A 27294-nucleotide genomic window follows, 5' to 3' on the forward strand; every position below is an offset into this window, starting at 1 on the left:
GGGGGGGGGTGCGGGGGGCACCCAGAGTGAGGCTCCCTGAACCCAGCCTCCCTTCTCCCTGTCGGGGACTGTGGGTGGAGTGGGGGCCTCCTAACCAGGGACAGGGATCTGGGGGTCCAGAATAGAGATGGAGAAGGGAGTTTTATTTCCAGGCCCTGTCCAGTCTCTTTAGAGACATGGTCACATCAAACCACTAGCAGGTCCCTGAAAATACCATGCATCTGCACGATGCTGGCCTCTGCATATGCTGTCCCCTCTTGCCGAACCTTTTTTCTCCTTTTCACTCAGTGTCCTAGGGGACACAGCTCAGGGGTCCTTTCTCCCTCCACCCCCAAAGTCCCTAGCTAACAGTATGGATCATCCCGTGGGCCACTTCTGGGACTGACCACCAGCCCATCAGTCAGGAGCCCCCCAAGGGCAGGGCCTGGATCCATCCACATGAGTCCTTGGCTCCCTGCTCAGCCCCAAACACCCAACAGGCGATGGTGTGTGTTGTTGGGCAGGGGTTGAGGCAAGCCCTGTCCCAGGGGCCCAGCCCAGGGCTCCTGAGGTCCACATTGTGAGTCCTCCACCCCTCCAGTCCAAAGACCCTCACACTCACATCCATAGCCTTCTTGTACAGAGACAGCTTGCTCTTCTGGACACGGTCCATGACGGCCTCATACTGCAGGGGACACAAGGCTCTGAGCAGGGGGACTGCGGCCTCAGGATGCTCCCCTAGGCCAAGAGGACGGGGTGTCCCTGGGATGAGACACAGCATCCCCTCCTGGCTCTGAAGGGAGCAGTGACAAGATGCCACAGAAAACTAGAGCCCGGGGCAGGATGTGCCCAGTGTGTCTCTTTGCTGCAGACTCCAACCAGGACTTGGTCTCTGTCCCGGGAATACTCACCCTGCACACACACACACACACACACACACAGTCCTTCACTCACAGTCTCTGTACCTCCTCATGCTGGTCATACATTGTGTACACACTGGCACACATAGGCACACAAAGTTCCACATGACACACAGAAGTACACACTCACAGGCTCCCATTGCTCCCACCGCTCACGCTCGCACACACAGGCCTTCATGTGCACACTCACAGAGCACCCACAGACACCATCCAAAAGCACACACAAGCCACTCTCCATGTCCCTGTGCACAGCCATAGGCCTGTTCACACAGGTGAACATACACACGCCAAACTTTTGCCACTTGTGGGCACACAGGGCCACTGCACCCCTACCTCACCTCCCAGGTTCCTCGTTACGGTAGAGAGAATAGAACTCAGCACGGGCAGCCTCAGCAGGGAGCCTCAGGCCTGCTGCCCAGTCACCAAGGTGTGGGCACACATAGACACTGACACACGTGTACATGCTCACAAGTGAGGACACACGCATGCAGGCTCCCCCCTGCTCCCTCTCACACACGCATGTACGTAGGCACACAAGTCCAGGCTATCTCCCCTACATACTACATCCCAGTTCTCCACTTGTGGGGGCTCTGGCCACCCTGGGGAAGGTGTCTCTCTGTCTGGAACAGCTTTTGCAGACATTACAGCCCCTCTGGCCACAGAAAAACTAAAAATAGCCAGCCTGGGGCCAGTCTCAGCAGGTGCCCTGCACACATGAGGCAAGTCCCAGCTCAGAGTGGTCACCTGCTTCAGCCCCTTGATGCAGAGCTAGCTTTTGGGGCTGGCTTGGGAGACCAACTGTCCACTCAGGGCTCCAAGTTTAGAATCCTAAAAGCCTGAGACCCCGGGTGGCTGGCTGGGCAGATAGAGTACAGTCATGCTCTATTTCTGTGGCCAGAGCCACTTCTCAGAGCCTGTCGAAGAAGACTGAAGGAGCCCTGCTTGTGGGCTGGGTCCCCAAAACTTGGGAGATGCACATACGTGTCCCAGCCTGTGAGAGGGAAACTGAGGCACAATGAGGAGAAGAGCTTGCCTGGGACTCCCAGGCCCAGCCTGGCCTTAGCTACGAGCTGGCAAGCCCTCCCCTTCACAGCTCCATTTTGTGGGCCTGTCCATTTTTCAATTCTTCGGAGAGTTTGCAAAGATCCTTCATCTCCAAGCAAGAAGTGTTTCTGTGTGCTGCTGGCCTGTCCCATCCTGTCCAGGTGCCACCCTCATCACTAAGGCCTTGTGAGGCTGAGCACGTGTCCCCAGCTGCCTTCCCAGCAGCCATGGGCTCAGCCAGTCAGAGAGTCTCCAGCCTGGGAGGAGACCCTGGGACAGAGAGGTCACCGAGCCTACTCTCCACCCCACCTCTTCAGCTTCCCTGACAAATAGCCTCCAGACTCTGCTTACATATCTCCCTTGATGGGGACCTTACTTCCTTTCCATGTAGTCCCTCCATCTGGGGACAGCTATGCGCTACCCATGGAGGAGAAGTACCTTTGGATGCCGAGGTCAGCATGACACCCCTACCCCCCATCTCCATGCAGGATCTGTGGCCCCTCTCAGCCGGGCAGCCCTACAGAGTGGCTCCCGTGACTAACCACCAAGTCTGCCTTTGTCCTAGACAAACAGCCTTGACCCTTCAGCTCAGGACCAGTTTCTGGTGACTCAGGCTGCCTCCTTTAGATACCCCCAAACTCTCACGGAACTTCTACAGTCTATTATAGTAGGCTAATCAAAAAGACCAATGCCTTTCCCTCTTCCTGGCATGAGAAGCTCAGGAGAAGACCTCCAGTGGGGCTCTCAGGCCTGCATGCTGGGCCCTCATTCCAGTGGCCCGTCTCTGCCCACACGCATCCCCTCTGCCTTCAAGTCACCCTCATCCCCAAGCCTGGAGTGCTGTCTTCCACCGTTCATTGGCTTCATCTCCAAGTTCCATCACCCAACTTCACAGAGATGATGACCACCTCCCACTCGGGGCCCACCCCCAACACCCGCCTCACCTTCTTCCTCTGCTCCTTCTGCCTCTCACGGAACTCCTCAAGGCTTCTCAGCTCCTCACGCAGGGCCAGGGCCAGCTGGATGTGGGAGCTGCCCACATTCTCCATTTCTGGGGGCAGAGCATGGAGGTGTGGAGCCCCGGCCTCCCACATACTCACTCCTGCCTGGACTAGCCCAGCCTCAGCCCCATACCCCCAAATCCTCTGCCAGCCTCAGAGTGCTGTGTGCAGCCTGAGCACCCCACCCCCGCCAGGATCTAACTACCTCCCTCTATGGGGACAGGGGTGTTCCCAGAAGGTCCTGTCACCCTGCAGCCTGGGGTTGAGGACAGTCGGGACTTACGCTGCTTTAGGGAGTCAAAGGAGGCCCTCAGGGAGCTGTAAGACAGAAAGGCCAGGATCAGAAGAAGGAGGGCACAACAGATCCTAAAGCCCCCACTGGCCCCAGGGACGTTATGTTTGGTAGGATGGCCCTAGGTTGCTCACACACACTGACCTAGGCGCAAGGGACCCTCTGGTCAGACCCAGTGACCATCCACTCAGCCCCTTCTGGAAGATGGAGCTTCTCTTTGGAAATGATAAAGCCCTCAAACCTTTCCACTGTGCCAGAATGTTCCTGGCTTCTGCATGTTTTCAAGGCCCTCCCTCCCTCAGTGGGGTCCCTCCCCCACGAGGTCCTCACCTGCCTTCAGGATGAGCTGAAGTAGGAAAGAGCAGCATTCAGACCTGGCTTTAGGCAAGTGGCCTGGAGGATGTTTTGGAAGCAGCTGGATGGGGAAGGCAAGCAGGACAGGGATACCAGAGGAGAGAAATGTGGGGTCTTAGGGTAGTATGAGCAGAACATATAGGTGAGGACAGAGAGAGGCTGTCCCTGTCCCTGGCTGGGGTGGCTGAGCAGACAGTGGTGACATTTCTGAGAGGGGACCCAGGAGCGAGTACATGACCCATGAGCAGTGTACAATAGGGTGCATTAAGCTTGGAGCTCCTGAGAGAACCCCTCAGGAGGAGTCAGGAGGCAGCAAGGTGGCCATTCTAGAGTAGAGACATGGCATTGTCCACTGCAGAGGGGATGCCAGGGAGGGCAGGAAGGGGAGAGGCTAGCCCGGGCATGGGGGGCGGTGAGGAACATCCAAGGGTAGGGCTGCCAGACAGAACAAATGAAAATAGGGGCGCCTGGGTGTCTCAGTCGGTTAAGCATCCGACTTCGGCTCAGGTCATGATCTCGTGGTTTGTGAGTTTGAGCCCTGTGTCGGGCTCTGTGCTGACAGCTTGGAGCCTGGAGCCTGGAGCCTGCTTGGGATTCTGTGTCTCCTTCTCTCTCTGCCCCTTCCCCATTTATGCTCTGTCTCTATCAAAAATAAATAAACGTTAAAAAAAAAAAAAACAAATGAAAATACAGGATGCCCAGTTAAATTTGAATTTCAGATAAACAGCAAATACTTCTTGAGTAGAAGTATCCCCCATGTAATACTTGGAGGATACTTACATTTAAAAAGTATTTATTGTTTATCCGAAATTTGAATTTAACTGGGCGTCCTGTATTTTATCCAGCAGCCCTGCCAGGGCCACAAATGGAGCTGGTGCCTGAGCAAAGGTGTTGGAGCCCACCCAGGACAGCAGTCCCGTCTGCTGGTAGGTAATGGGGCGCCATGAGGCAAACCTTTCCTTGGGTCAGAAACAGGACTGGCAGGGGAGAATGCCTCTCTGCAGGTCATTGGATCTCAGGGCTAAGGGTCTCTCAGTGGGGTGAGTTCCCCATCCTGGTAGAGAAAGAAGGAGACTCGAAATCCCAGCCTCAGAAAGCAGCAGGGCCTCGGCAGGGGCTCCCTGCTCTGTGCTCCCACATGCATTAGAAGCAGACCCTGGAGCCAGACAGCCTCGGTTCAGTCCAGGCTACTCACTCTGTGGGACCTCGGGCGAGTTACTTACTCTCTCTGTGTCTCAGTTTCCCCTTTTGTAAAATGAGGATAATAGCACAAACACGATGTTTGTGAGGAATAAATGAATTAATATGTATAAAGTACCTTGTCGGGACCCGGTTGCTGTTGTGCAACCCTCCCCTGAGCCCACATTTGCACACCCCTGTCCTGAACCTGACCTGAGCTGGCCTCTAAACTACCCCACGTAAGAGCTTACCAGTTTCCCCACTTATCAGGAACCTCCCCAGTTTTGCTTTCAGGTAGGGGTTCTCTTGAGGTAGCACCATAGGCTGGGCTCCCTTCTCACCTCCCCAAACCCCAAGGCAGGAGGGGCAGCCTGTGTTCACCAGCAGGTGTGTGGGCATGGGCCCATGGGTGCCAAGTCTCCAAGTGCACAGAGAGACGGTGTGCAGGCATTGCAGACTGGACCTAAGGCGGTACTTCTCTGCTCTCTCAGGGGTAAATATCTTGGCCTGAGTTAACTCTGTCCCTTAACCAAGGATGCAAAGTAAGCTGTAGCTCCTTCTGCACCTGGAGGCTCGGTCAGTCGAGGCAGAGCGAGAAACTGGGGCCAGAGTGTGGCCAGGCTTGCTGTGGTCACACAGAGGCAGCAGCGAGTCACCCAGGCTCTGGCCACATCCTCTGCCGCTCTCTACCCAGCCAGCACTGTGCTCCCCTCCCTGCCTCTCTGCCAAGTGGCACGCACGCCCCCTGGTGGCCATATGGCCTCATGACGCCCGCCCGGGACAGCCCTGGACTCTGGCCCTCCTGCCAGGGTCCCGCAGTCCTTGCAAGGCAGGCTTTCCAGGGGGCTCCCTCCTCTCATTGGACAGTTAGGGAAACTGAGGCCAATGAGGATCAGCAACCTGGTAGAAGTCACGGCGATCCGGGCCTAGAAGAGAACTGTGTGGGGTCTGTCTGGTCAATGCCAGGCCCCTTGCCCTAAGCTAAGTGGATCTCAAAGGGTGGTCTGAAGACCAGCCACATGACCATCAGCTGGAAGCGGGTTGGAAATACGGATTCTTGGGCTCCACCTTAGTCCTCGTGAAGCAGAAACTCTGGGGTGGAGCCCAGCACCCTGTTTTCACAAGCCTCCGGGTGCTGATGATGTACATTCAAATGTGAGAATGGCTGGCCTAAATTATTTAATCCTCACAGCTCTGCCAGGGAGGGTCTCATCCTTATCCGCATTTTACAGGTGAGAAAAACAAGCATCAGCGAGGTGAAGAAAGTGATCCACGGCCACATAACAGGTAAGATGGCAAGGCCAGCCCTCTGCTTCTCACCAGAGGAAGGAGGGGTGACTGCCAGGGTGACCCCACCTGCCCTGGGGATGAAGGGTCAGGACTCTTCTCTGACTGAATTGATGCCTTGCCGGTGGCTACACCTCCAACCCCTCTGCCTACCCACACACTCATGTCCTGCCTCAGTCTCTCTATTCACGGTGAGAGCCTCTCCAGACTCAGTGGGGCCCCTCCCCCACCACCAGCCCTCACCCACACCACCTTCAGGCCCCAACTACTTCACGACCACATCTCCTGCCAGAACTCAGGGCCTGAACGCCCACAGCCTGGTCTTCACCTCTTTTTAGATCTCACGGCTCACAGACACCTCAAGTGCAGTGTCCAAAACTGGACTCAGCTCCCCACAAAACTCTGTTCTCAGCAAGGTTCCCCTCTCAGCAAAGGCATCACCCTCTACCTGGCTGTACACACCAGAGACCAGGAGTCATCCTTGTCTCTACCTTCTCCTTCCCCCTGCACTATCTACCTTCTCACCTCCTAAATCTCTTATCCATCCACCTCACTGCCGCCACCCTGGCCCCTGCCTCATCAGCTCCATGCCTCCAGCTTCACCTATTAGGCCTGTTTTCTGGGCTACCTGGTCACCTGGCCACCCACCAGTTCCTTCTATTCGCCATGTTCATTCTTGCCTCAGGGCATTTGCACGTGCTGATTCCTTATGTGCAACATCTTTGCAGGTCTTCTTCTTCTGTCTCTTCTGGGCACTTGTCCCTGTTGTCACCTTGGGGTGATGCATTGAGTATCTGTCCCTGCACTGACCTGTGAGCCCACTAAACAGGGGCAAGGGCTGGTTCTCCTCCCCACCTTGTCCCCAGGCTTGTAGTCCAGGGCAACAAATTCAGTATTTGATAAATACCAAGTCCTTTCTCAATCCCAAACCTACCCTGACCCACCCTCCTTGGCCCATGGCCCTGGGGTGACGGTAAGGAGTCACAACCTCCTGGGACAGCTGGTCCTTCTCCCTACACCCCTCCCTACCCCCCAGAATGGATTCTGGGAGCCCCTGAGTCCATAGCACTGCCACGTGGACATTCTCCGTTCCCACCCAGCACAGTCCTGATGGTGACAGAATCCATTCTCGTCTTGGGCTCCTGTTTGTCTGCCAGCTTGCTGCCCCTTAGGGCTGCACGGATGAGGCCACCCTCGTTCTACCTGGGACAGTGGGGTAGGGTTGCAGGCTATGAGCTCTCCATGTTCCCTACCTGCTCACCTCTGGGCTGTGGTCCTTCCCGCCCAGCCCCACGCATTCCTGGTGCTGGGGATCTTCCAGCCACTACAGCTCCACTCACACAACAGGGCCCAGGACACCACCTCTCTTTCTTGGCCCCAGACTTTCAAGAAGGTAGCCTCTGTTCTATGGGGGAGGGGATACTTCACTGTTCTTGGGACCAGAGGCAGCCCACTGTGGGTTAGCCACAATTCTCCCTTGGAGAACAGCCTTCATCTCTGATCTTGTGAAGGACTTGGGGAGCATTTGAAGTTTTCCTCTGCTCCATGAGACCCAGAAAAGATGGCGTCTTGTAGCTTGCCTCCCTCTTGCCACTAGGACCTCCTAGAGTTTCTCTTCTATTGTGTCTCTCTCGCACGGTAAGGGCGGGGCCCCATGCAGGCCTCTATCCTGTGTTATCTGCCACCAATGTCCTCATGTGTGACTCATCCCATTGTCCTTTTTTTGACTTGGCTGTCAGGACACAGAGCCTGAAATGCCATGCTCAAACACGGTCTAAATTGCCAGTGTAAACATGTCCTTCCATATCCTCCCCACTACCTCATACCCCTGCCTAGACATGCCTACCCCTGCCCACCTACTGGCCAGGAGGCTCCTGCCTCCCAGCTTACAGGAGCAGACTCTTCTCACCTCTGTGCTGGAGGCTGGGCCTCAGTGAGCTTGTGTCAGAGGACCCCTGATGGGAACAGGGCCTGCCTCTCTCCCTCTAACACCAACAGCATGTCTTCATTTTCTGAGCTCAGAAAAGAGATCATGAAAAAAAAACAAAAAACAAAACCGCTTCTGACAGGAAAAGCACAGCATTTTAGGCAGTGGCCAAACAGTGAGGCAGGGGCTCAAATTCACGGCCTTTGAGGAGCTATCCTGGCCTGCGGTAGCTGCCTAGGGGCTCACAGGAAGTTGGCCGCAGCCCTTTCAGCCTTGATTTCCTTCTATTTCCAGAATGCCTGCCCTCTGCAGCTGCTGGGAGCACGTGGCACCCCAGCACCCCTCCCGAGGCAAGATGAGGACTGGACAGGGGAGAAATGAGAGCAGCCAGCAGAGCAAAGGCCTGGAGGCTGGAAGGGAGAGTCCAAGCGAACTTTCTGCAGAGAAGGACATGGAGTTTAAGCTTGGATAAGCTTGGATAATGGATATCAATGGATAAGCCCTTCACTCATTGAACAAGGTCTTTAAAATGCACTGAGAGGGCTTGTGGGGATCCCTTAGTTTGGGGACTGGGTCTCATATGTGTGTTCTCCATTGCCCCTGCCCAGGAGGTGTTTGCTGAGTCCGTGTGTGAAGGAGGTGAATGTTAGAAATTATTTAACGGTGGGGGGAGCCTCCCTTTAATGTATATGGCTGAGCCTCCAGGCCTGAGAGAGGTTTCTGGCCAGGCTGAGGTCCGAGGATAATGCAGAAATGCTGCATCTTCTGGCAGCAGAGGTCAGGGAGACTGGCCCACTCTGCTGTCTTTGCTCTCACTGGGCTTCTTCTGGGGTCACTTAACCCCCCAGCTTTTGTTCTCCCCACTTGCTCCTGCCCAGCCTGTGCACCCCCCAGCCCTCTACTTGCCCTCCATAGAGCTAAGAATGAGCATCTCACGGGACCCAGGAGGGTTGGCCGTGGGGAGGCGGGGAGCTCCACCCTACCAGGGGATGGGCCCTAGAGGATGAGTCGCCAGCCGCATGTTGAATAGCAGGCCATTCCCCGGTGCAAACCTCAAACACAGCCCCCACAAGTCTCCATGAAAACAAGGAGGTGACCCATGTTGTCATGGCCACCCTTCACTCTCCCCACAAAGAGCCCTCCAGGTTGGTAGGGGACAGGGTGACCTGGTCTAATCCAAGACTCTAACAGTCACACAAAGCTGAGTGTCTGGGAGGACCTCCTAGAGGAGGTAGGGCATGAGAAGGCCCTAAAGGGAGGCTCTAATGGAAAGGATTGGGAAGGTTCCGCTCAGTGTGTTCGAGTCTGGCTTCAGGGTGGTAGGACCATTTACTTTACATTATTTTTAAATTCTTGAATCCTCCTAACCCAGCATAGGGCATGACACATAGTAGGTGCTCCATAAATGCTTGCTGAATAAATGGATGGATGATGGATGCTTGGCCCCCAGTTAAAGAAAGGAATGACTGAAGAGTCTTACTAATCCTAGTACATGCCACATGGCTCAATAGCAACACTTATTGAGCACCTAGTATGTGCAGTCAGCTGAGCTGGGAGCTGCATAGGGCATGACTCTGAGGGAGGCAGCAGGTGAACTGAGATGGGTTCAGCTCCTGCCCCTGTCACCCACTGGCTCTGAACGTGTCCTGACCTTGCCCACCTTCAGCAAGGTCTCTGACATCTCCCCTCTGTCTCTGTCTCTCCCAGGAGGTGCCCTCCCCAGTCCACCCTGTTCTGACCATCTGAGCCTAATAGTGAGCTTGGGGCCCTGCTGGCTCTCCCCCACCACCCCCGCCTGCTCTGTGCATATCCCTGTGCACAGGGATGTGGGTTTTATTTCTGCCTTTCCTGCTGCTGGGCAGACTGACCCATGGAGCCTGGTGTTTCCGGCCTAGGCTCCAGCTCCTCCTTGGTGGGCAGCAAGGCAGACCTTGACCCTACCCCTTGCTCTGGGCTGGGACTCTACCACTGATGCTCCCACCTTAGATGAAGGCTGACCCTCCAGTGATACTGGCTTCTAGCTTTCTGGGCCAGGGAGGGGCTGGGCCTCAAAGGAAATGGTCTAGACCACCAAGTCAGGCTTCTCAGCCCTAAACTAAATAGGGTGAGCCCAACTTATCTGACCTACACAGGGGCCGGTAAGACCATAAAGAACCCCACTGTTTATTGAGCATTGCCATGGCCTGGTACTTTCTGCTTGACATCGTGACTCCAGAGCAGCTCCTGGGGGCGACTCCTCTTTCACAGCCCAGCCCAGGAGTCAGCGAGGTGTAGTGACCACCCCACTGCCACACAGTACATGGGGCAGGGCAGACCTAGCCCCACTTGGCCTCTTACAGCCATGCAGGGGATCAGGACCACCTAGAGCGTTCCCCTGGCCACTTCTTAATCCTACAATGGGGCAAGATACTGTGTACCTCCTGCATTTCCCGCAGTCCACCTGGCTCCCCTTCCATTTCGTTCTCTTTTTCAGTGGCTTCTCCTTCTCTGTTTAAGTCCCCAGTGACTCACAGGCTTCTGAGTATGAGTGTGCCCTACAGCCTGGTCTCCTGTCATGGCCCTGCCCGGAACACCCTCTCTATCCAACCCCCAGAAGAGGTGACCTTTCCCATCTGGCTTGGGTGGCCAGGAAGCAGAAAGGGATGCCTCCTGGGTCGTACTCCCTCAGCTCCCCTTCCCCAGGGAAGACAAAGAAGGGTTACATCAGACTTTCATTCATTCCTTACCATGCCCTGAGCCTTCCTCTGCACCCAGCCTGCATCTAACCCCAGCCCTGTCCTGTTTATCGGTAAACAGCCCACTAGAGTGGGCAAATGAGAACCAAACTCAACTTGCCCACAGTCACATAGCTCATAAAGGCCAGGTGGGGACTAGACCTCATGCATTCTTACTTCCAGGGCTGTGTTTGTGCTTTCTGGTCAAAGCACAAACCTTTGGGCATTGAGCATTAATCTCCCCTGGCTCACACCACTTTTAAACCTTCCTCCAGCTCTTCCTGTGTTTTCTCTGGCTCCAGTTTCTGGAAGCAGAAACCAGGCATGGTCCCACATATCTTTAGAAGACCCAGAAAGTGTTGTATGTTCAAGGCTCAAAATGAAGGAACCTGGGTTCGTTCCAAGTTTTGGAGCTGACAGCCTTTCGGGTCACTCCCCTTGTGCAGAGCCAGATACTCATAGGCTTGACCTCCAAGGGGTTGCTATGGCAGCTGCAGACCCCATAGGTGGGGCTCCTGGGTAGGAGGTGCTCACCCAGGGGGAGACTCGACACCTTCACAAGGCAGCCACAAGACTTACTGTTAGAAAGTCCTTCAGGGGCTCTCAAATCATCCTGCTCTCTCTACTGCCTCCCTATCCCCCAGTCTGCACACTGGGACCCAGGCCTCGGGGCTGGAGAAGACCCCTGCTTCACAGCAGAACTACTCCTATTGTCTCCCCTTTGAGCCGGGCCTGAACCAAGCCCCTGGACTCTATTAATCCTTTGATGAAGGTTGTATTATTATTCTGCTCACTGTTGAGGAAATGGAGGCACAGAGAGTGTCAGTGGCCAGCCTGAGATCCCACAACTGTTGGATGATGAGATGTCTCTGGAACCCAGGTGTATCCCCTCCCGCCACTGTCTCTGGCCACACCTGTCCCCTTGAAGCCCAGGCTAAGCCAAGGCCACAGCGGGGCTTGAGCAATCAGTGGAGGGCCCGTCACCTGGCCCTCAGGGCTCTCAGGACTTGGGTGGAGGCTGTCCGGGTGCCGCTGGCTGTGCTACAAACCCCTGAGGACAGTCTCTGCCCCCTGCCCAGAGTCTTCTCGGCACTGAGACAGCAGGGTGTTCTCCCCTACGCAGAACCTGACCTCACCCAGAATGCCCTGTAAGCCAAGAGACTTGTCCTCCAGGCATCTCCGCCCTGGAGCCATCCAGACCCTTCCAGGCCCTCCCAGGTCCACCCCAAGCCAGGAAGTCCTAAACCCCATCCAAGAGCCCAGAAGTGCCTGGACAAGGAGGAGGGAGCCCAGGGCACGGGGCCTCTTACTTGATCTCTGTCTGGCCGCCTGCCTTCCGGGCGATCTGCACCAGCTCCTTCCCATACCTCTCCTCTGCTTGGGCCCTGCAAGAACAAAGTGTGGTCACTGTCCCTCTACTTCTGCTGGCTGCGGCTCCCTTAGATATCTAAGTGGTGGAAGCTGAGGGTCCACTCACTCAGCCTCTTGGGGCAGGCTGAGCCTGCAGGCCCTCCTTGACAAAGTTTGGCTCCCAGCCCTCCTTCCAAATACATGTTGGGCCAAATACCCGCACATCTGAGGGGACATCAGATCATTTGCTCATGAGGGGAGGCCCTGGCTGGGAAAACCAGGAGAGTCACACTTCCAACAGCAGGGTGGCCTCGCTGTCTTTTCCCACAGAGCCAGGAGGACAGCCCACACCCTGCCGGCCCCCGCCCAGTGGCTGGCTCACCTCTGCCTCAGCAGCTCCTCCACGTCCTTGCACATCTTCCTGCCGTCGAGCAGCCGCTGCAGCAGCACCTCATAGCCTGTGTGGGCCGTGAAGTCCCTGCACTGGAACACGAGACAGCGGGACGCGTGAGTGCCGCTGTGTGGGTTGGGAGGGGCACTGAGTTGGGGGTCCTGGCAAGGACTCTGCTGACATCCAGGAAAAGTCTGTGTCCAGCGTCTGGGGCCTGCCCTGCCTGTCTGCCTCCATTCTCCCACTCAAAGACGAGCTCTTGGGCTTCAGGATGTGGTTTCGCACTGCGGGGCCCCTGTCTGTGGTGGTGCCAGGTGTGTGAGCCCTACGCACCATGGCGCTCACAGTCTGGGACACATCAGCTTCACACAAGATGGCCACGGGGAGGGCCGTCTCCAAGGCCTGGTAATGACAACCCCGTAGGGTGCCCAGCAGGGCCCGTTTCTGTCACATTCCCAATAACCCTATTATCTCGGTTGTCCAAGTGAGAACAATGAGGCACGGATGGGTACGGTGTGCCCATAGTGACACAGCTTGGCAGCAGTAGGCCTGGCGTTGGACCCAGGCTGTCAGGCTGGAGTCCATGCTCTCCGCCTCTACACCGCACAGCCTCTGCGAAAAACTGCACCAATCGTGTCTCCATCAACAACCGTGTGCCAGATGCCACGCCAGGCTCTGTGTGGGCTCCCGTAACCGTCTTGTACCCACCTGGCAAGGTGGGCATCGAGAGTGACTTGCATCAGGATGCAGGCACATCCTAACACACCCAGGACACCTGACACATGCTTAGCACCTTAGGGCCAGCCCTGAAACAGGACAGTGGGGAGAGGGGCATTTGGGAGAGTTCTCCTGGATACTACTGCCCCTCTGCTGCCTGGCACTTTCTCAGCCTGTCCCAGGGCTCCTGACCAATCTGATTCTCCTTTCTCACCCTTGGAATGCATTCTGAGCTGCTGGTGCTGGACTTAGTCCTCATAGTCAAGAACTATAAGAGTCGGTCTAGGGAGTGGGTCTTGGGGCCAGGCTGCACACGTGGCTGATTGACAGAGGAGGGAGATTGATCCTAAGAGAAAGTAGTGAAACATTACGCTGAGAGCAGGGGCTTCTGTGTGTATTTCTTACCTGAGCCTGGCCCCCACATCCAGTCTTGGGGAAGGACCGCCCCCCAGGATGCTTGGCCAGGCAACTGTAAATTGAGGCAATCCCTGAGATTCAGCACCTAGTCTGTCTTCTTTTCCATCCCCATGGACCCCCAAAAGCCTCAGAGACTGGAGAAAGGGTCCCTGTTCTCCTGAGTGCACACATCATAGCCCCATGTCAGACCTCAGCAATTCAGTGGGGCTTTCCCAAGGCCACACCTTGGGGGAGGTAAGTCTAGCCCATCTTAGAGTCAAGAGCTGGTGGTGCACCTTTCCCTGCCCCATGTCTTTCCTCAAATGCTGTGTATGGGCATGTAGAGAAAGTCAGGAGAGGAGTCTAAATCAAGGAGAGCTTCCCACAGGAAGAGGCATTTGAGCCAGGTTCTGGGAGAGAAGGTGCTGTTCTTCCAGGTCTAAGTAGAATAAACATGGTAGAAAGGGCAGAAATTCCACAAATTGTCCCAACTGGCCTTGTGCCAGGCCCAGCCACCCTCAGCAAACTCAGAATAGTGGAATCTCCAGGCCTATAGCTCACCTACGACCCCAAACTTATTCCCTCCTCCATAAGCATCCCTAGAAATCCCTGAGGCCCAAACTCAGCTGCTGACTGGATCTCAAGCAGTGTGCCTGGACTCTGGCTGGCTATTTGGGGCTCCAGGGGAAGTTGTCCCCCTAACTAACCCCTGCCAGCCTGTCCTGGATCAGGCATCAGCCCCCAGGCTGGTGTGGTTGGGCCAGGCTTTCATTTCTGTGGTTTTTGTGAGTGGCCACTTGCCCACTAACTGGTCAGCAGACCCTGGTTTCCCACCTCTCAGCCTCTGCTCTCCCTCCAAACGCCCCTGGCAGAAGGCTACGACAGCCCGGGAGGAAAAGGAATCTGGAGCCTCAGCCTCCTGCCTTCTCCCCACAAGGGAGGCACTCTGAGCTGGACACCACCATTCAGGACTGAATTCCACAGACCACCAAACTGGGAAGTATCTTGTCCAGTGCCCCCCAGTCCCAGGGAAACTGAGGGCCAGAGAAGGGAAGGACCTACCTCAGGAAACACAGGCAGAGGCAGGACAAGAATGTGGACTTGCAGGGGCCCTGTCACTCTCCATGAAGCCTCTGGAGAGAGGGCAGAGCTGGCAGATTCTGTACCCTGCCCCACACCCCACCACAGCAGGTTGCTCTGTTCTTCCCTCCTAGGCCCCCGCCCGACCCCAACTCTCCAGGGAAGCCCCTCCGTCCTTACTGAGACTCCCGGAGTGGAAAGAAGCAAAACCAAACCTACACTGGCCATTCTGTAGGATGCAGAAGGTAGCAAGGCCCTTCAGGCTGGGTCCCCAGGAGCTCAAGTCCCCAGAGCGCTGTAGGCTCAAGAATCTTGTCTAGCCTTTGCTCAGAGCCACAGTGGTGCTAGCAGTGGCTGTGGCCAAGTGAGCCACTGTCGCAAGTGACTAGATTGTTCCGAGGAAGTGCTTGGTTCCCCCAGGGCTGCTCCTTCTCAGCACTGCTCCCCTTCCCCCAGCCTGCATCCTCCTCCTTAGCCCCTACTCCGCCACCTCCTCCAGGGAGTGGGTTCTGACTCATTATTCAGAGCTGGGCAGAGTCCTGCTCAGGCTGCTATTGAGGAAACGAATGAACCAATCATTCAGTTAGATAATCAATCAGTTCTGCAAGTTCACAGGCCCGGACCCAGCCACACAGTCACCCCTGCCAGGGCCCACCCTGGCCTTCCTTCCCAGCACCCACCCAGTTCCACCCTGTGAGTACCAAGGGCTCCATGTCAGCCCCCCTCCTGTACCGGCTGACGTTTCCACAATGCAGAAGCCACCAGGCAGGGCCATTCACCTCCTTCCATCTACTCACAGCCTCTGTTGCCTGAAACCCACCCATGGCCTTGATCGTGGTGAAGTCTACTGGCCACACAGTGCACTGTGAACATCACAGGGGTTTTCTCATTGAAAACGCCACACACCCAGGGTGGTTAGGACGGTAAGGAAGATGCCCCAAGGGGGGAGATGACTACCCAAGATCACCCAAATGGTAACGGTCAGAATCTGGAATATGAATCTAGGTCGGCCTGTCCCCAAGCCCACATACCTACACCAGTCATTCAATAGATAGTCCAGCACTGTTTTTCATGTTGAAACATCAAAAACTAGTTTTAAAAAATAACTTTGGAAAATGATTACTCAAATTCTTTCCAGCTTAAATCAAAGCTGTATTTTGGGCTATCATTCAGTTACCATGGATTCACAGAGACCAGGTCTGTGCCCAGGCTAGGTCAGAGAAACTCTTCCCTGGAGAAGGGCCACGCGGGCTCTGCAGATGTGCACACTAAGAACCAGCAAGTGGCCAGAAGCCATGCCCCATCCCCACCAAGTGGCACCTACAGTAAGCCACTCTGGGGTATGACGCCAGGTGGTGAGAAGGTACTGTCCCCTCCTTTGGGAGGCCTGCACAAGCCAGATGTGGGGACTTGCCATCACATTTGTGTGGCTACTCTGGGCCTCCCTTTCCCCACAGAGGAGCCAGATCAGGGCTGAAAGATGTCTCCCAAGGCTCTAAAAGGAATGCTCAGGAAAGCTCTGAGCAAGTGGAATCATATCTGTGCCTCAGCCTCAAGGCAGTGTGGGGAAGGCCTGGGTGCTCTGTTCTACCCGGGGACAGCCCATCTGCTTCCTTCTCTAGGTGGGTCTAGGTGACAGCCATTGTCCAGGCCTGTGCTCTGGGCTGGGCCCTGCCATGCTCCCACTTGGGTGGATAGAAAAACAGCCTTTGTACCCACCATGACTTCACCCTTTTCCTACCCACATCGCCTTTTTCTTTTTTAAGTGTTTTATTTATTTTTGAGAGAGAGAGAAAGAGAGTGGGTGAGGGGCAGAGAGAGGTGGGGCAAAGGATCTGAAGCTGGCTCCTCTGTCAGCAGAGAGCCCAATGCAGGGCTCGAACTCACGAACCGTGAGATCATGACATGAGCCTAAGTCAGACGCTTAACCGATTAAGCCACCCAGGTGCCCCTACCCATAGCACTCTTGGTGGTTGCAGGGGCTAGGCCACAGAGACCAGGGCCTGAGCATGCCATTTCCCTTTGTGGGACTTGGTTTCCTCATGAAGGAAGTGGGAAGAGACCAACCTCTCCCCTCTAGGGCACAGCCCCATCAGGCAGACCTACACAGTCAGGGAAGGTGCCCAGGCCTGGTCTGAGAGACTGTACAGACATCAGCAGACTAGCTGTCAGTTCACACCTCTGGTCCAGTAAAATGGGCCCAACAGTTCCCACCACTTATGGTTGATCTGAGAAGCCAATGAAATAATATGCAAAGGTGAGAATGGTGAACAGAGATCAGAGCATGCCCTAAGTAGGGTATGAGGCTAAGGATTATTACCCACATTTTACAGGTGAGGAAAATGGAACCCAGGGAGTTCACCTAACTTGCCCAGAGCCTGCAGGACACAGCCCGGATTTGAACCCAGCTCTCCCAGGGCAAGATCTTGGCTCTTACCCTCTCAATCTCTTGCCTCTCTGCAGTTCCCCAAGCTCAGCAGCTGCTCCGCAAGTTGTAGCTCCCCAGGCCCTGCCCTGTCCCTGCCTGCCAGCCTGGTGCCACCCCCAACAGACAGCAGGGTGAGAGGGTTGGCCTGTCCAGGAATTAGCACTGATATTTTTCTGGGGACCAAGTAGAGGCTGTGGAAGGTAGCTGGGAAGAGCCATCTTGTGACTTTCTGCCCATGAGACCTTGCTGACAAGGAGGAAGGAGCCACCGCAAGGGGCTGTGTGGAGGGGACTGCTGGGTGCAACTAAGAGGGGTCAGAAGTGGACAGGTGCAGGCAGCAGAACAGGGGGAGACTCGGTGGGGGAATGGGGACACCGAGGAACCAGCCGAAGTACCCAGGAGAGCAAGAGCTGGCCTGCGGAAATCTGCCACCTGCTGGGCCATTGCCAGCTACCACCTTTCACCCCTTTAGAGTCACTGAGCCCACACCTCACCACAGCTGCGGAGACACCAGAAGTAGCCAGCAGTGGGTATGGGTAGAACACAGCAAATGAAGAAACGAACCCTGTTCTTCCCCATCGTAGGCTCCCAATGTGGAGTGTTCAACTGAGCAAGACAGTGAACTTGTGACATGAGATAGAGCTGGAGTGAGTTATACTGAGACTAGAAAAGGACTAGAAAAGCTCTAACACATGCCCAGGCATGGGGAAGGGAAAGCTAACAGTGGCTTTAGAAGGTGGAAGAAAGAAAAGTTAAGTTGCCAGCTTGCACCTTACTGGGCTCAAAAAACATTTTGCAAAATGTTAACCATTCTTGTTGAAAATGTTTCTAATGTCTGGCATGCTCTTGGGTTGATGGGCTCTTCATTCTTTATTTTTATCCTTTTTTAAAAAAGAAATATTTGGGGCACCTGGGTGGCTCAGTCGGTTAAGCGACCGACTTCGGCTCAGGTCATGATCTCACAATTTGTGAGTTCAAGCCCCGCGTCGGGCTCTTTGCTGACAGCTCGGAGCCTGGAGCCTGCTTCAGGTTCTGTGTCTCCCTCTCTCTCTGCTCCTCCTCTGCTTGTGCTCTGTCTCTCAATAATAAATAAACATTAAAGAAAAATTTTTTTAAATAAAAAGAAATATTTATTTTTGGAAGAGTGCGAGTGGGGGAGGGGCAGAGAGAGGGGTACAGAAGATCTGAAGGGGGTTCTGCCCTGATAGGCTGACAGCAGAGAGCCCAATGCAGGGCTCAGATTCAGGAACCACGATATCATGACCTGAGCTAAAGACACATGCTCAATCAACTGAGCCACCCAGGTGCTCCAACCATTAAAAAAAAAATTTTTTTTGAATGTTTACTTATTTTTGAGAGACAGAGCGTAAGCTGGGGAGGGGCAGAGACAGAGGGAGACACAGAATCCAAAACAGGCTGCAGGCTCTGAGCTGTCATCACAGAGCGCCACACAGGGCTCAAACCCCTGAACAATGTGATCATGACCTGAGCCAAAGAGGCTTAACCGACTGAACCACCCAGACACCCCTGCCCCTGCCTTTTGTGGAAAACCACCTTTTATCAGCAGGAGAGGAGACAGAACAGGAGACTAGACTCACTCTTCTCACCCCAGAAGCCCCAGACAGTGGCCTGAGCAGGCATCAGGGGCGGCACGGTGCCAGCCGCACTGTCCTATCCTCTCGCACACTACTTTCACTGAAGGGACCTCTGCAGCCAGTGTGCCTCCCATGGCCAGTTTACTGGCCACAGTTTACTGTTGCCAGTCTTCTGTGGACTGAGAAACCAAAGCCTAAAGACAGGAAACCTGACATGAGCACTGAACTCTCCAGAAGGCAGCTCCATGAAGGCAGAAAGTGGGTCTGTTCTCTTGCTGGGTCCCAGAGCCCAGAATCTGCACAGCAAATACATTGGACAAGGGCTAAAGAAATGTCTTAGGGAGGCCCTCGAGAGGCTGTGGCTTTAAGACTGCTGGCTCCTGAGGTTCCCCATGGAGGGGACCAGATCACTGGCTTGCATTGCAATGATTCATTACTCAGCACCTTTATATAAACCAGACAGACCCATCCCCTCTACTTCTTAAAGCAGTATTATCATCCCCATTGTACAGATAAGGAAACTGAGACTCAGGGAGGATCAGTCAATGAATAGTAGCCAGGGTCTTTCCACTGCCCCACAGCTACTTCCTCACAGTGGGGCTAATCTCCACCATTCTTAGTTGGCAAATTGAGGAAGGCAAAGGGCCAAAAGCTCAGGTATGGCTTGGATGGATGGATGGTTGGATGGATGACCAGAGACTTCAGTAAGCAAGCTAGTTGCATACCTGTTGTAAAGCAGGTGGCAGGTGGGTAAAGACAGGGTCCCAAGCCAAGGCCCTTGGGGAATTGGTGAGGAACACTGTCACCTGCAGACCTTTGTGGGGCTATCAGGAACAGAAGGAGTGTCTGTGGCTGGTGTCCCCAGAGGCCCAAGCCAGGACTCATGGAGATAGAGAGAGGGAGGCCGACTCCAGATCAGCACAAGGGCTTCCCAAAAGCCCAAGTGATCCCAAACATGGCTACACAGGGTATGCTGCTTCACCAGGTGGAGAGCACCCTGTCACAGGGGTCTGTAAGCAGGTTAGGGATTCTGCAGAGAGGTCTCAGCTGGGTCTAAGTTTCCCTGGCCCAAGGATTGAGGGGTCCATGCATAAGCAGATAAATGTGGGGTGATTTGTAGTTTTTCTAAGATGGCCCAGGGTAGGTGTCAGAGGGAGAGATTCAAGAAGGTAAAGGTGGACTTTTATTTTTAAAAGAACAAAAGCATGTTGAATGTGGTTAGATGAGCTACACTGGGGTCAGCTAGGCTGACAGGAGCTTGAGATTAGACATGAGTTTCCAGAGGCATATGGGTGGCTCAGCTGATTAAGCATCTCTAGACCCTGGTTTAGATCACGATCTCACGGTTTATGAGTTCAAACCCCGCATCGGGCTCTGCGTTAACAGTGCAGAGCCTGCTTGGGATTCTCTCTCTCCCTTTCAAAATAAATAAACTTAAATAAATAAATTTATAAAAAAGAAATGAGTTTCCAGAGGACTCCACTTCTCCACTGAGCCCAGTCTGACCACCTCCCCGGGGCCTTCAGGGGCCTTCACCCAAGCAGCCAAGCAGTAGAGTCCCCTGGTTGGCAGGGGCCCTGAGATGTCTTGGCCCCTCAGCCTATGGCCAGCAGTCACCCTGAGCCTTTCAGGGGCCCTGACAGAGCCCTGTGAACTTTCAGAGCTTCTCAGGGATCCCACATAACCAGGTATGGGGGGCAACACTAGCACCAGAAGAGGACCTACCATGTGTGCGGGTGGGGAGACGGTGGCGGGTGGGGGGGGCATAGGGAAACACTTATCTTAGTAATACTGACCACAGGGTGCTGTTGTTTGAGGAAAGCAAGAATGAGAGAGGTTATGTAACTTGTCCAGGCCCAATCAGCAATTGTGTGGGCGGGCCTGGCTTTCAACCAAAGTCTGTCTGGTTTGAAAGCTTTGTTCTTTTAAATAAGCCTCCTCAGATTATCAGGAAGGAAAGGTCTTGGCTACCACACTCCCCTCCCCCAGTCTGTGAAGTCCTGCCCACTTCCCTTATGCATTCGCAAGTCTTAAAGGAGTAGCTCGACCCCCACTTCTTCCTACTGCTTTATGAAACCAAAACGTGTAGAAAGATTAGAAAAGGGAAGGGACAGGGAGTGAACACAAGTCCAGGCAGAAGCCTGCGGGTGGGAATGGGCCCCTGAGGTTTAGAAGACTGGAAGTCTAACGCACAGAGCTCTAAGTGGTCACGGTGAGATCTGAGTGAGGCTGGAGCAGGTGTCTGAAGAGGTAGCCTAAGGCCAGCTGGAGGAGAGACTCATGAGCAGGTGTGGGACCTTCCCAGGAGGTAAAGGGAAGCTTCGCCAGGTTCTGAGTTCAGGGGATGGGAGCTGGGTGGGATGCAGACAGGTAGAGGTCAGTGCTCTAAATCCATTATCACCTCTAATCCTCAGCACCCCCTGGAATGTCAGGCCTGTGCTATTCTTATCGCCCCCTGTTACAGATGAGCACCTGAGGCTCAGCAAGTGGATGATTGCTCAGGTCACACAGTCCCTCTGCACTGGCCCCACCAAGCTGGTGTGGCAGTGGGGACTCCCTAGATCTAGCACTGGGTGGAGTAGAAAGCAGATGCCAGTGGCCGAGGGTGAGGGAAGCAGTGGGATGCAGAGGATGGTTAATGGAGAAGAGGAGAGAACTGAGCCACCCCAGACATTGAGCCCTGGAGGAGACTGACCCCTTCGGCAAGGAGAGGCACCGTCCATTCCTTGTCCATAGCCAGCCACACAGGGCTCCTCGCCACATAGTTTGTGGGTGACCAGCCAGAGACTAGAGGCCAGCACTGATGGTCCACCTACTTACCCTGCACATCCCGTTCCCCTAGTTTCACCCCTCCTACACACCTACACCTGCCAGGGGATACCCTACAGAACACCACCCCAGGAGGAAGCCCAGGCAGTGGGATGTGGGCAGAGCTCAGGCATTGGGTTCTAGTCCTGGCCAGTTCCATGAAACAGGCAGTGCGACCTTGGGCAAGTCACTTAACATCCTGAGCACAGAGCCCCTCCTGTGTAAAATGAATGTGAACATATTGCCCACCTCTGGGCTCTAGGACTAAATGAAATAATACATGGAGGAGCCCAGCAATGGGCACCCTGACACTTAATGAGCTCCTGGAAAATGGTGGCCATGGTGATGAATACATATGAAGTCAAAGAAAGGAAATAAAAAAGGAAAGCTAGGTGTGAATCTTAGCTGTGATACTTATTTGGACTGGTTGCCTCTAATATCTCAGACTCAATTGTTTTTATTTGTAAAGTGGGATGAACACTTGCACTTTGTGCCCTCACAGGGCTGATGTGGGGTGTCTTTCTTTGTGGCCGTGAACTGCTCCTCCTTTGGGCTTGAGACTTGCTCAAGACACAGAGATGAGGGGCGCCTGGGTGGCGCAGTCGGTTAAGCGGCCGACTTCAGCCAGGTCACGATCTCGCGGTCCGTGAGTTCGAGCCCCGCGTCAGGCTCTGGGCTGATGGCTCAGAGCCTGGAGCCTGTTTCTGATTCTGTGTCTCCCTCTCTCTCTGCCCCTCCCCCGTTCAAGCTCTGTCTCTCTCTGTCCCCAAAAAAATAAATAAAAAAAAAAAAAAAAAAAAAAGACACAGAGATGAAGCCCTGGAGCTGCAGAGGAGCCCCATTCCCATCCCTACGCCTTTTCCTGAAGGCAGGGACAGACCGCTGCAGCCTCTGAAGAAGGCCCTGTGGCCTCCTCTGCCAGCCTTGTCAGGTTCTGGATCTCAGAGCTGACCCTGGGTTCTGGGTGCTAGCTGGGCTCCTGCACCTGCAGGGGGTCTGCACGTGAAGCTCCTTGCCTTTGCAAGGCCATTAACAAGCATGTTGCCACAAAAATCAATTTAATACAGACAAAGAGTCAGGCTCAGAGAGTGGAGGGACTCACCAGGGCCACCCTGTAAATGTAGTAGAATCAAAGCAGGGCATTAGCTTCTAAAGGCAGTGTGAGAGACAAAGATGGCACCTTGTACAGTAATTTAAATCGTATGGTACTGTCATAAGGTAGGCATATAGACCAATGGAATAGAATAGAAAGCCCAGAAATAAGCACATATATGATTTTCCACAAAGATATCAAGGTCATTCAATGCAGAAAGGAGTCTTTTCAACAAATGGTGCTGGGGAAAGTGATATCCACATGCAAAAGAATGAAGTTGGACCCAGTCTTTACACTATATACAAAAATTAACTCTAAATTTATCCATGGCCTAAATGTAAGAGCTAAAACTGTAAAACCCTGAAAAGAAAACATAGGAGAAAAGCCTCAAAACACTGGACTTAGCAATGATTTCTTGGATTTGACACCAAAACCACAGATAACAAAGGAAAAAACAGATAAATTAGATTTCATGAAAATTAAAAACTTATGCATCAAAAGACAACATCAAGAGAGTAAAAAGATAATGCCCAGATTGAGAGAAAATATTTGCAAATTATATATATGATAAGGGATTAATATCCAGAATATATAAAGAATTCTTACAACTCAGAAAACACTAACGAAAGAGAGAGAGTATGAGCAGGGGAGGGGCAGAGAGAGAGTTGAGAGCTGTCCACACAGAGCTGAGGACACAGGGCTTGATCGCAGGAACTGTGAGATCACAACCTGAGCCAAAATCAAGACTCGGACGCTTCACTGACTGAGCCACCCGGGCACCCCAAGAAATGAAATTCTGATGTCTGTTGAAACACAGATAAACCTTAAAGACATGCTAAGTGAAATAAGCCAGACACAAAAGGTCAAATATTGTATGATTCTACTTATATGAGGTTCCTAGGATAGGCAAATTCATAGAAAGAAAGTAGAATAGAAGTAAGAGATGAGGGAAGGGAGATGAAGAGTTATTGTTTAATGAGTCCAGAGTCTCTGCTTGGGATGATGAAAAGTTCTGGAAATAGGTAGTAGTAATGGTCGTGCAACATTATAAATGTATTAATGCTGCTGCATTGCACATTTAAAAATGGTTAAAGTGTTGGGGCACCTGGGTGGCTCAGTTGGTGAAGCATCCGACTTCAGCTCAGGTCATGATCTCACGGTCTGTGAGTTCGAGCCCCGTGTGGGGATCTGTGCTGACAGCTCGGAGCCTGGAGCCTGCTTCGGATTCTGTGTCTCCCTCTCTCTCTGCCCCTCCCCCACTCATGCTCTGTCTCTCTCTCTCTCTCTCTCTCAAAAATAAACATTAAAAAAAACTTTAAATGGTTAAAGTGTTAAGTTTTATGTTAATGTATATTTACCACAATAAAAAAACATAATCGTAGATTATAAGGTTAAGAAGCAAAACGAAACAAACCTCTACCCTCTATTCATTCACAAGTGAGTCAGATGAGGTCACCTAAGTGGTAAAAGCCAGCTGTATGCTGGTTATCAGCAGTGGCAATACATCCAGCATCACAATTATCCACGCCAATGGTTCTCAACCCTGGCTGCACTTTGGAAACACTCAAGAACTTAGGAAAATACTGATGCCCAGCCTCCCACCCTGAAATTCTTATGTAATTGGCCTTGGGTGTGGCCTGGGCATTGGGATGTTTGAGAACGACAGTCCTACAAGGTTTGGCTCCCTGTCACATTTTCGATATTATCTCCAAGTACTACCCACCTCGGTCACTTGGCCTTAGTCACACAGGTCTCCTTGTCCCTTGAATATGTCAAGCACTCTCCTGCCTCAGCCCATCATCCCCTCTTTCCTTCCCAGTATGGCTCAGCTTCTGTTTTCCCATGTCCACTGCTGGGAAACCCTGAGTCCCATCTGGCCACCCCATCCCTGCCTTAGCTGTGGTCTCTGGAGCTCCAGCAGGCACTTCCTGTTGCCCAATAGTGGGTGCTGTCAACACCAGCGGAAGGGGCTGTCATTCCCCCACGTTCTCCTCACCCACTGCTCAGAGTGCCAGGTCTTAGCGAACCACCGCACCTCCCAGTAACCCCCAAGGGCTCTCTGACCTAAGCCTGAGAAGGTAGCAGCCAGGTCTAGACCAGCAACCCCAAAGTCCACCTCGGTGGTATCCCCAGTCCCACATCCCCTCTGAGATTTCTGCCTGCAAAACAGGCATAAGAATACCAAGTTCACAGAGCTATTGTTGGAAGGAAATGCATCTTGTCATTTGAAGCCATGGGAATGACTCTCTGATGGCAGAATTTAATGTGTAATGGTGAACAGAGTTGGGGAGGCATTCTGGGAATAGGAGGATGCACATACGTGGCTCACCCTGTAGTGCACATGCAATCCTAAGTCTGGGTCCCTTAGAACCTGTTTCTGGTCTGCTTACTCCCCATGGTGAGCAGCAGAAGGTGGTCCCCTGAGTGCTGCCCTTAGCCTCCTCATCTTTAAAGCCTCTGTCTTAGATGAGCATCACTCTGACATCCCACATGAGGAATCTGAAGTTCAGAGAAGGGAAATGATTCTCCCCGGCCCAGCAAGTGAAGGTGGAGGCTAGGAGAGGCATTAAAGAAGGCCTGGAGGGAGGAGCTGCTGGAGCGAGTCCAGGGAAGAGCCCCAGCATGGGCAAGCCCCCAGGGCACAGGGTGCTACTCTCTCTTGCTGGAAGTCCAGGCAGTTTCGGTTTCCACACCAAGTTCCCTTCATTGTGTGGTTTGCGGCATCAGCTAGACTCTGGGTGAGGAGGGAGGGCATCCCGCCCACAGCCTGCAGCTCCTTTGCATGATAGGAAACATCCGCTGCTGGAGAGGGTGCAGGGAGGCAGAAGAAAGTGTCTCTGTCACCCCTTAAGGCCGGTCAGGACCTTTCACAATCTCCAGTCACTTTCCTACCAGTCGCCCTGCATGAGCCTATGGGCCAGAAAACTGCCTTCCAAACCCATTGTGCCCACTCCCCACTTCCACACCTTCGTCCGTGCCATTCCTTCCCCTGGGCTGCCATCTGCCAGCCTGCCTTCTCCCAAATCCTTGCCTGCCCTCCATAGCCCAAGCAAGGCCCTCCCGCTCCATTCCGGGGGGCTACCCCCGTGGTGTGTAGTACACAAGTCCCAGGAACTGGAGTGCAGGGGGTCATTGAGAAGCAGACCTTGTTTTCCACCAAGAATAAAATTGAGGGTGACCAAGGCTGCTGTGGCCAGTAGATCCTCCAGGTGACCATCTGCCAGCCTCACAAATGCACAGCAAGCATAACCAGAGAACTCTGCCTCCTTCTCACACCATCAAACGGCTGGCCATGTCCTGGGAAATAGGCACAGATGAACCAAGTTCTTGGGCCCCAGGGGGACAATGTACCACAAAGTGCACACAGAGTATGTGCAAGAGGTAATGCTATCAAACCACAAATTTCACTTAAAATCTCAGGCTTGACAACAGCAATTGCTTAGTTTTGTTTTCAAGTATTTTCCTTTTAATGACATACATAATCTGTGTTCACTTACAGAAAATTAGAGGGGAAATGGAGAGAAAAATAACCCTACTTCCAAAATGACCGAAATCAACGTCAACATATAGAGGGCCACTCATGTATCCTATAAGAATTATAACTGAACCAAGAAGAAACTAGTCAATCTCCTTGAATTCAGAGGCAGAATATGATGGTGTCCAATAGACCTGGGAGGGAGTCCCTGCTCTGCCCTGGACATGTGGCCATGGAGTAGGCCCGCCCATGCCTCCATTCAGGAGATAGGAGGACATTGACAGTGAGAGTCTGTCCTCACTCCTTCAGACGGCCATGGCCAAGGGCACACTGGGAAGGCATTTGGTAGCAGCAAAGGCAGGACAGCTAGGGCCTCCCTCTCCTACCTTCTGCACTGTCTACAAGCCCCTGATCTTGGGAGGACCCATTCCCCAGCCACTGGCCTCCTTGGCCTTCAAGGCCATAGGGGCCTGCCCTGCTGCAAATTCTTGAACAAAGTCTGAGCAGGCTTCAGTTCGTGGCAGAGCCCCTCCAGGCCTGGCCCTCCCAGCCCCTTCTAGGCCACTCCGGTCCCTCCTTCCTGCATAAAAAGGCTCCTGCTCAGCTAGAGACGGGGCCCCACTCTCTCACTCAGGAATGTCTCTTCTCCCGGGAATCCACCCAAGAAAATAATCCTCAAGTGAAAAATTTTGATACACAAAGATCTACCCAATGCATCACTGTCTAGAATAATGAATAATAGGCAGCAGCAACCTACATGTCCAACAATAGGGATTGAATAAATGAATCATACATCTACCAAATCCACAAGCTGGACTGTGTAGCCATTAACAATGGTGTTTTGAAACGAGGAAATCACACCCACACCCACACATGTTCAAAATGGAATTATGATGAAAAGAGGCAGGAGCGTCCACAACAATGTGAGTATACTTAACCCTACTGAACTGTACACTTAAATGTTAAAATGATAAATTTCATGTTAAGTATACTTTACCACAATTAAAAATAAAGTTTAAAATGAAAAGGGGTGCCTGGACCGCTCAGTTGGTTGAGCGTCTGACTCTTGATTTCAGCTCAGGTCATGATCTTGCCGTTCATGGGATTGAACCCCACACCCAGCTCAGCGCTGAAAGCGTGAAACTGGCTTGGGAGTCTCGCTCTCTCTCTCTCTCTCTCTCTCTCTCTCTCTCTGTCTCTCAAAAATAAATAAATAAACATTACAAAAATTAAAATGCAAGGGAAAAAGGTACAGGAGAATACA

At 53.3% G+C, this 27294-nt stretch overlaps 1 protein-coding gene across 2 annotated transcripts in view; it reads right to left on the reverse strand.

Moving 5' to 3' along the window:
* Window positions 1-27294, reverse strand: part of PSTPIP1 (proline-serine-threonine phosphatase interacting protein 1) — a 46989-nt gene that overhangs the window by 14126 nt on the left and 5569 nt on the right. The window contains exons 2-6 of one of the 2 annotated variants that reach the window (XM_086711278.1): window positions 12430-12530; window positions 12008-12082; window positions 3228-3262; window positions 2888-2994; window positions 602-664 (exon numbers count right to left, since the gene is read on the reverse strand). In XM_086711278.1, the coding sequence (XP_086567404.1) occupies window positions 602-664; window positions 2888-2994; window positions 3228-3262; window positions 12008-12082; window positions 12430-12530 (381 nt within the window). The remainder of the gene's footprint in view (window positions 1-601; window positions 665-2887; window positions 2995-3227; window positions 3263-12007; window positions 12083-12429; window positions 12531-27294) is intronic. The other variant, XM_086711279.1, reaches the window with a different exon arrangement.

The sequence above is a fragment of the Puma concolor genome, chromosome B3, assembly GCF_028749965.1.
Source record: "Puma concolor isolate L17-30 chromosome B3, mPumCon1.1.hap2, whole genome shotgun sequence".
NCBI classification, from domain to species: Eukaryota; Metazoa; Chordata; class Mammalia; order Carnivora; family Felidae; genus Puma; species Puma concolor.